Raw genomic sequence first — 9,654 nt, 5'->3', positions numbered from 1 at the left:
TCACCACAGATTTGTAAACCTTTCCTTTCATTTTAGCTGAAACTCTTCTATCACACATCACACCTGACGCTTTTCTCCAGCCGTTCCAGCCTGCCTGTACACGCTTCTTCACCTCTTTTCCACACTCTCCATCGCTCTGGACTGTTGACCCTAAGTACTTAAAATCCTCCACCTTCTTGATCTCTTCTCCCTGTAACCTCACTCTTCCACTTGGGTCCCTCTCATTCACACACAGATACTCCGTCTTGCTGCGGCTAACCTTCATTCCTCTCCTTTCCAGGGCAAACCTCCACGCCTCTAGCTTCTCCTCCACCTGTTCCCTGCTCTCACTACAGATCACAATGTCATCTGCAAACATCACAGTCCATGGAGACTCCTGTCTAACCTCGTCTGTCATCCTGTCCATCACCATAGCAAACAAGAAGGGGCTCAGAGCTGATCCCTGATGTACTCCCACCTCCACCTTGAACTCCTCTGTTACTCCTACAGCACACCTCACCACTGTCTTACAGTCCTCATACATGTCCTGCACCACTCTAACATACTTCTCTGCCACTCCAGACTTCCTCATACAAAACCACAGCTCCTCTCTGGGCACCCTGTCAGAAGCTTTCTCCAGATCTACAAAGACACAATGCAGCTCCTTCTGACCTTCTCTGTACTTCTCTATCAACATCCTCAAAGCAAATATTGCATCTGTTGTACTCTTTCTTGGCATGAAACCATACTGCTGCTCACAGATGTTCACCTCTGCCCTTAGTCTAGCTTCAGCTACTCTTTCCCATAGCTTCATCGTGTGGCTCATCAGCTTTTTCCTCTGCAGTTGCCACAACTCTGCACATCTCCCTTGTTCTTAAAGATGGGCACCAGCACACTTCTCCATTCCTCGGGCATCTTCTCACTGTCTAAGATCCTGTTGAACAACCCAGTCAGAAACTCTACTGCTACCTCTCCGAGACACTTCCATACCTCCACAGGTATATCATCAGGACCAAGTGCCTTTCCACTCTTCATCCTCTTCAATGCCCTCCTCACTTCATCCTTACTAATCTTTGCTACTTCCTGGTCCACAACAGTAACCTCTTCTACTCTTCGTTCTCTCTCATTTTCCTCGTTCATCAACTCTTCAAAGTACTCTTTCCATCTTCCCATCACACTATTGGCACCTGTCAACACACTTCCATCCTTATCCTTTATCACCCTAACCTGCTGCACGTCCTTCCCATCTCTGTCTCTCTGCCTTGCCAACCTGTAAAGATCAGTCTCTCCCTCCTTACTGTCCAACCTAGCATACAAGTCATCGTAAGCCCCTTGTTTGGCCTTTGCCACCTCTACTTTCACCTTATGCTGTATCTCCCTGTACTCCTGTCTACTCTCTTCAGTCCTCTCAGTGTCCCACTTCTTCTTAGCTAACCTCTTTCTCTGGATCCACTCCTGCACCTCCTCATTCCACCACCAAGTCTCCTTATCTCCTTTCAATTCAGTTCAATTCAATTTTATTTATATAGCATCAATTACAGTCAAATCGTCTCAAGACGCTTTACAGAACCCATATGCCTGACCCCCAGAGCAGCCCAAAGGCGACAGTGGCAGGAAAACACCCTTTTAACAGGGAAGAAACGTCGAGCAGAACCCGGCTCTATATAGGGGGGACCCATCTGCCTGCTGGCCGGGGGGGTTGAGAGGGACAGAGGAGGGCAAGGGGGAGGGATGGGAGAAGAGGGAGGGGTGGAAAAGCAAGGAAAACACAACACACATTTGGATACATGCATGACAGGATATGTGGCACAGACAAAGTATAAGCTAACATTGAAAACTGACTCATAGTTTACTCTGATGATGTACGGCTCTGACATTAAACATACTCCATATATAGCTAGCAGTAAAATTCAAACAGTATGTAAGTTAGCATAACAGTATAGTGAAGGCAATGCAGAGTTGACTGGTGGAAAAGGGGAGCTGGAAGCAGAGGGCTGGAGGAAGGTCAGCAGCAGCATCCCACAGTGGACATGGTGGAGACTGGACCAGCTGGTGGAACATAACTTTCCTTCCAGATGACACACCAAGTACTCTCCGACCTGTCTCCCTGATCACATTTGCTGTAGGGTCATTCCAGGTGAAATGACCAGATATTCCTTTGGGGTGTTGCCGCACCATTTTGAAATTAGTCCTAAATTTGTATGCCATTAGATAGTCACAAAAGTACTTTCTCTGCAAAATTGTAGGCCTGTAGCTCAAATAGTTTCTGAGTTGTGGGGGTCTGAAATTTTCAGAATTTGGGCTATAAAAAGCCTCGTCAGGGTTTCTTTTTTTTCATCTTTAAGTGTTTATTTCTCAGCCTCTAGACATACCAGAGAGCTGTGAGTTGGTAAACAAGGCCTCTGCATGTAGCTAGTGCCCCACAAACATCCCCAGGTGTTTCCCTACACTCTGCAGGCCGTGGGGGCTTGATAAAAATGATAAAAATTAAGAGATAGCTACTCACGAGTGGGGTTTGGGACCTTAAAAGTACTAGAAATACTGCACAGAAGTGTTCTAACAGCCCTGGGTTCCATTCTACACAAACTTGTGTGATAACTTAGCAAATTGGAGCTTTCTAGGTACCTCAGTTTGGAAAATAAGAGCTCCCAAAGTTGGACGAGATTTTTAATTGGCTATTTTTGGGGCAAAAATCTCAGTGTGGGACAGGTACCAGAGACCCCAAATGTTTCTACAAGACAGTTCCATCTGTCGTCTATCACTGTACAAAAAAGCAGCAAGGTTATATTTGTAGTTCCTGAGATATTCTTACTCAAAATGGCATGGGTGATGTCAAAATCGTTTTTTGCTTTTCACTACTTTAAATTGAAATACCAGTATTAGTAGTCATTCCAATGGTAGTATTATGTATGTTTGGTTCTTTTTGAAATGTTAGTTGTAAAAGGTGACTACCTTCAAAAACTGTAATGCCCTGTTTGTGCCACAAGGTCTAGTTTAGAGCCATACCTGTAGATATCATGACATGTTGACACCCATTTGCAATGCATACATGTAATTATAACATACACATACAAATTACATAACTTAGGTATACCTAAGTTCTAACTTAGGTATAGGTTCTTTTGCTTGTAACATGACATTGTACAATTAAATTTAACTTGTCTAATCCCACTGCACTGATACCGTAAAGTTCAACGTTATTGTTATTTTTAAATTGATCAACCATGAACTACTACAGAGCACCCTGAATTAGAGTTAGTACATATAATTTGTAAAGATGAATCACTGATGAACATTTAATGGTATTAACTCAATTATTATGAGGAAACATATCTATTTCTAATATTTCTATCAAATGTGATTATGTCTATAAAATATACTGGACATCAATAAAAATGTCTGCACAGTGAAATATATGAAGTCCATCTGCATTTATTCATCATATTGATGTTTAAACAATGGAACTGCAGCCCACATTCAGTCAAGTTAGCGGAATTCCGGAATGAAAACTGAAAATTTGTTATTGATGTTTTAAACTAAATCAGTTATTAATTAATAAAAGAAAGTAGATGAATAAACACTGTGTGAGGAACAGATGACTGAAGAAGGGAATTCGGTTTTCTGTCTTGTTTTTCCTTTCAGCTGAATATAGAACTTACATTGATTTGATTTGATTTTTGATCTTCATAACGAATTGCTGAAATATGTGATTTCTGTTATTGTTTTGCTGTTTGTTTGTTTAGAAAAATGCATTGTGATTGCAGAAATTTCCTTTCCAGCTGAAAACTAGTAGTGTTTTTAAGTAAAATATGGTTGATGGAGAGTTACACACTCATGAATGATGTCATACGGACACTGAGGATGTTTTTCTGGGTTTGCTTGTTCATCTACATTCTCTCGTGCTGTATGTGGTCCAACTCGTGATGGAAAAGGAGGGATAGATAAGATTAATTAATCATAGATGAGGTCAATCAACAAAATCACAATGGTTCTACCAGGATTTACAGCTTAGCAGAAATATTAAGGTCTCCACAGAACTCAGGATAGGTAGAAAGAATTAATCATGCTATCAAAGAATTTTATGCGGGGAAATTGCGGAAAGTTGCAAAGTATGCAAACAGTTGTGAAATATGCAAAAATATGCGCGATTCACCTGCCGTCTGGCCACGGAGGGATGTGTCCTCTAATCAGACACTGGGACTGCTGTGGGGTTACTGGACTGACAGCCTGTGCTCTGGGAGGGGGAGAAGCTCACAGCAGCACCTGCTGCTGGTTGAAAACAGTAACTGCAGAATGATCCCAGTTTTCCTGTCAGTCTCCAAAACAGCAGAAAAAGTCGCTAGATTTGTGGCTAGTCACTTTTGACAAAAAAAAAGTCGCTAGGACGCTTTGGAAAGTCGCTTAAGTTGACAACACTGGCGCCGCGCTCTGCATCAGCTCGTGCTTCTCGTGTGTGTGTGTGAATGAACTGATGACGTCAGGCCGGGCGTCACATAAAAACTCACAACTCCATTTATATCGGTTATAGTTTTCTCATTGTGTGCGGAAATTGTGAAATCAAGCGGGACCCGCATATTTCTCCTTTTTTTTCGTGGAAATGTGAGATTCTTGCGGGAATTATGCGCTGTTTTGTGGGGATTATGCGGCCTTTTGGGAAATAATTGACCCCCGCATAATCAGCGGCATTTTGGTGATTAATGCGGGAATTCATGCGATCGCACAATCACGTTTTTATGGAGGGTCTATATAGAGGATGGATGGAAATGATACCTCAGCTGAGCAGCCTTGGTGGGGTACTGCGCTCTTTGAGTGCTTTTCTAGTTATTATTTGAATTATTGTTATTAATATCTACACTTAATGAATCGAACATTTTATACATCCTTTTTTACATAAAGCATTACATTTTAATGGAATCAGATGTTTGGAAACTTTGACAGTGAAGGAGCTGCATTATGTATTTTTTTCAACAGAGAAAGCTCTGGCTGTGTGATTTTCTTCTTCTCTCTGACTGCTGCACATGCGCCCTGGGGAATGACGCAGTAACAGATGACGCCAACCGTAAACAGGAAGCTGTTAGCTTCTGAAAGATGGTGTACGTGTCTAACGGTGGGTGGTTTGTCCTCTTTTGTCAACAGTTTTCTCATCTTCAGAGCGAATATGTAGCTTGAATTTAGATAGTTTTATATTGAAGGCTTTTAAGAACACGTCACTAAAAAAGGAGTGTTGAACGGTATCCGGTTGAAAGTAGTTCAGTAGCCTGTTAGCTGGTTATCCTGGCTGAACTGACGTCTAAGATGAGTGTTCAGCGATTTTATTAAAGTAGTTGTGGCTACGATTACATTTTGTTTTACGACTTACACTGGGGCTGAAATCAGCTTTAAAAGCTTTGAGAAACTGGGTCGTTTATGTTTTATTTTGCTAATATGCGCTAACTAGCCGTTAGCATGGTCTCCCTGATCACTACTAGCTGTAGAAGAGTTTAACCCAATAAACAGTTAGCTTATGGACAAAGTAGGGATATTTCCAGTCACTGTGGGGTCTGAAGGAACAACATTATCCATCTCATCCTACTCTGTGTCTCTCAGGTCAGGTCCTGGACAGCAGGTCTCAGTCGCCATGGAGACTGTCCTTACTGGTGGACCTGTTCTGGGGAGCAGTGGAGTTTATCGGCCTCTTGTAAGTCCATCAGCCACACCAGTACTGATCCAAATGATCCTTGTTGTTTAGTAGAATGAATATGTGAGCTACTGAATGATGTTATCTACAGTCACAGCTGGTGGAAGGATGTTGTTAGACTAGCCCAGCAGTGTTTAAACTTTAACCTACTAACTGCACCACAAAATGAATGTAGCATGTGAAACACTGGCAAAGTGAAGACGTCCCACATTAGCTCATGTTCCACATTAATGTCACAGTAGAGCATCCAGCTAGATGGTGCTTCTCAAACTGTGGCCAGAGTCATGTTGATTTGCATCTAGAATCATATGTAAATATAGTCTTATGTAAATGCCTTCCTGCCCTGGGACAGCTGCCACCTGGAGTGAAACTGGTTTCTCTTTTAGGTTATCAACAGTTGTTCTAGTGGGTTTTTTTGTTTTTAAGTCATTTTGTCTAGTAATTTTTGGTGAACAACCATTTAAATAATCCAGGAGATGAAGCACTTGGTGGTTTGGGGATAAAGTTCACCTTTAAAGTCCCTAAACGCAACACGACAAATAATAGACCGATGCTGACAAAATTAAGAAAAAAAAAGATCTTTTATTTGCCTTTCCAACGCTGCTGTTCACTCTCATCTCTGTTCTCTGCCAGTTTTAAGACATTGGTCCATCCTGACATGACAAAGGATGGAAACTCTGGTTCTTCACGCTTCAGTGACGGCAGAGGGTAGGTCCCTGGAGTCACGGTTCTACTTTCACACCTCAGAGACACGTCCTACATGTCCTTTCATCTTTAACAGTGATCAGATGGCTCCATGTAATCCAAACTGGAACAAATGATCTTGTTAAACTTTGAGGAAATAAGCGTTTGTGTTTCCTGCATCCACAGATTATTGTAGCTTATTTAAAGTTGTATTTGGAACGGTCCTCACCTGAGAAATCCAGAGTTCAGCTATGCTGTTGTCCACCTTTGCTCCAGTTTTTACCATTTGTCCTCATGTTTGTCTGTTGTGCTGCTTCCTCCTGCAGTCCTCCAGGTCCCCCTGGTGGCAGGAGGAGGATGGGAAGAATAACCCACGGTGGAGGACCCAACGCTCCACCGATGGGTGGAGGAGGATGAGGAAGGTCAGAGTTTTTCTGAATCGTACCGCCTGTTTGTGGACTCAGGGAGAAGTGAAATGAAAACACACAAAGCTCACATGTTAGCTCTGCTTTCAACACCACTGATTAGCTCATTAGAAGGTGGTTGGTGTTAAATTCAGACGTTTTTTTTAGTTGACATTTTAGTGACATCCAGTCATTTTTTATTAAGTGATTGTTTCCATAATAAATAATGATGGAATTTGTAAAGACATGATCATAACGAACGTAGAAACATTGCTTATTTTACTTTTAGTAAAGATGTATGCAGATACAGCCCATGGACTTCAGAAGTCCCTCAGGTACAGACTGACCTGGTAACTTCACCAGTCATACATTTTACAACAACGAGCAGAAAAAATGTCCATCAGAAACGCTTCTATTCTAGTTTGTTGCATTTTCTGATGAGTATCAGCATTTTGAAGTTGTTTTTTTAGTTCCCAGCAGATATTTCAGCATGATGTGAACACCTGATGGCCTCTAACCTGCTGACCCTCCTTCCTTTCCAGGTAAACGCCTGCACATCCATACAGTGTAGGCGTGGGCTTTTACACAGCGTCCGTCTGCTGAGAACCCAGAGAAAGACGTCGCGGTGCTGAAGCCCATCTTCATCGGCTGCTGCTGCTGAAAGCAGTTTCTTGACGCTTTTCTGGGAATTCCTACCTGTAGGGGCCAGAACGGCTGAAACAGCAGCTCTCCACATCACTTCCTGTTTCCTAATCTGCAGTCACACTAGTCTGTTAGACCCAGCGGTAATTCTGTTCTCCCTCCTGGGAATCATCGGTTCCTCTTTGTTTGTATCCCTCTGTTGGAATAAAAGTTTACTACTGACTGTCTCATTCCTTTACTGTCAGAAACACAAAGTGGCTCTCATGTAGAGCTGAGAAACACTGAAATCAGTGTTTGACTCTGTAGTATCAGAAGATAAACCCTGTTAAAGGTTGATTTGGTGCCTGGAAAAGAACAGTTAGTGACCCTCAGTAACGAGACTACAACTGTTGATTAACTATAAGGAATTTGACTCGTACTAACATTTAATTATGTGTTTAAATTCAATATTCTGTTCATCTAAAGTGTGCTTTTTTATTACAATCAAACACAGCTCCTTGTCTAACTTCAACAGGTTTATTTACGTTTCCAGACATGAACATGAGCAGTACTATTTACATCACAACAGAGACAAACTGCCTCACAGATCTTTCAAATATACAACAAAGACCACATCTGGGTTCCTGATGTTAAAGCAGTCACCAGAACTGAGGTCATCTGGAGGTTTTCAACATGATGTTAGAAATATAACACTGAGTCTGTACAGAGATGGTACAAGAAATGAAATGTTTGCCTCTGGAAAAGCCTTCAGACCACAAATCTGCATCGTTTAGTCTGGACTGACCAAAAACATGAACCCAGCATGCAAATGATGCTTTTTTCTAACTTACAGAAAAAGTTTCAGGTCTAATTTCTGTTGTTTTGGGTAGAAAAGGCTCAAATTTATCCAACAAAGTACCAAAAGGTTCTGGAGCTGCCTCATCATGTAAAGCACAACGATGTCCTTCACTACTTATTCCTCTGTTAAACGGGATGGACAGGTTTAATCAAATTTAATAGCTGTGTTTCTATATTTTTCAGCTAAGGTTTGACCTGTCTTTGTGCGGTGTGCTTCATTCTACATGTGTTCAGTTTCACCAGACAAAAGCAGCTCTTTCTCGCAGCATCCGGACACCGAACCGTTGCCACTCTCTCTGGTGGATCCACATCTCCTGCGTGGTGTCCAGACACGCCAGCACCGCTCCTCCCTTCCACGATATCAGCCGAGGATCCATGTCCTGGAACACAGCAGCAGTATTCTGTTACGCGTCTCTTCAGGAGTTAGACAGCCCGTCGTTTAAAATTCAACACAAATGCGACTAAAACAGTCCTCTGCTGCTGCTCTGTAACCTGATCCAGTTCACCTTTGGCCGTGTGATCACCTCCACGTTGTCCACCAGCCTCCTGAAGGATGGCGGCATCTTGTTGATGATGCGATGAAGCAGGAACTCCTGAGCTCCGTGGAACATGAGGCCTCCTCCCACCACCAGGATGGAGCTGTACATCTTCCGCTTGGTTTCATCTGAAGCTGCAAACAAAAAGAACAAAGTTACAGCAGGACATCCTGAGCATCTCTGGGGTTATTCCACCTTAATTCACCAAATGTGACTTTATATTTTCTAAAGTGGTGAGCATTGACCGTGTGTAAAATCTGTGGCCACTGATGTTATTAGTTTTAGAGCTAAATATTCTAAAGGGGAAGGTGGGGTCATGTCCGTTTTTTGCATCGATCTATGGAGCACAGTTTAAAGTGAAATAACTTTAGATATTAATGCTTGAAAATGGCACCATAAGCAATCAAACATGAGACCATCAGGTGTGAACTTTTTTTAACTTTGTTGTGCTGTGGGTTATTTTACACTTTGAAAATATGATATAAATAAAAAATATACATTTTCACAGTGAAACTTATGATGTCCACATTTCCAAGATTTTCGGGAAATTTCTGAACATTGTTTGTTGGGGGAGGGGGGGGGGGGGGGGGGGGCTTCTTAAGAACATTCACAAAAAATCAACCAAAATCCAGCGAAATTCACTAGAAGTTTTGCTGATATATGCGTAATCACTTCAGATATTTTTATGATTTTTTGGAAGATTTTTACTAATTTTTTGAAAATATTTAAAGAATTTAACTTTTAAGGAATTATTGGAATTTTCTTCCTGAAAGTTTTGCAAATTTTCAGAAATTTGGGGAATTTTTTTGTTGAATTTTTGGAATTTTTGGATTTTATACTGACCCGTTTTAAAGTTCGAAAATGCAGAAAAAAGATGCTCACAGTGAAACGTCAG

The 9,654-nt window shown here is 41.8% G+C and overlaps 2 protein-coding genes and 1 long non-coding RNA gene across 3 annotated transcripts in view; 1 reads left to right on the top strand and 2 right to left on the bottom strand.

The window, feature by feature from the left end:
* The first annotated feature begins 4,950 nt into the window (after positions 1-4,950).
* selenok (selenoprotein K) lies at positions 4,951-7,608 on the top strand. Its single transcript, XM_022203316.2, has 5 exons — positions 4,951-5,086; positions 5,566-5,656; positions 6,290-6,364; positions 6,667-6,762; positions 7,287-7,608. Exons 1-5 carry the CDS (start codon positions 5,068-5,070, stop codon positions 7,288-7,290), a joined length of 285 nt encoding a protein of 94 aa, XP_022059008.1. The 5' UTR covers positions 4,951-5,067; the 3' UTR covers positions 7,291-7,608.
* LOC127534297 (uncharacterized) lies at positions 6,365-6,697 on the bottom strand. The gene is made up of 2 exons (XR_007942320.1): positions 6,570-6,697; positions 6,365-6,464 (listed from the first exon to the last, which is right to left on the bottom strand). It is a non-coding gene; the product is annotated as an uncharacterized LOC127534297 (long non-coding RNA).
* A 272-nt stretch (positions 7,609-7,880) lies between the features above and the next one.
* actr8 (actin related protein 8) overlaps positions 7,881-9,654 on the bottom strand; it is a 10,802-nt gene continuing 9,028 nt past the window's right edge. Inside the window, exons 12-13 of the mRNA XM_051949014.1 lie at positions 8,730-8,893; positions 7,881-8,603 (exon numbers count right to left, since the gene is read on the bottom strand). Of these exons, the coding sequence (XP_051804974.1) occupies positions 8,460-8,603; positions 8,730-8,893 (308 nt within the window). The 3' untranslated portion in view covers positions 7,881-8,459. The remainder of the gene's footprint in view (positions 8,604-8,729; positions 8,894-9,654) is intronic.

Source organism: Acanthochromis polyacanthus, chromosome 6 (assembly GCF_021347895.1).
Source record: "Acanthochromis polyacanthus isolate Apoly-LR-REF ecotype Palm Island chromosome 6, KAUST_Apoly_ChrSc, whole genome shotgun sequence".
Lineage (NCBI taxonomy): Eukaryota > Metazoa > Chordata > Actinopteri > Pomacentridae > Acanthochromis > Acanthochromis polyacanthus.
This window is presented reverse-complemented; position numbering and strand designations above follow the sequence as displayed.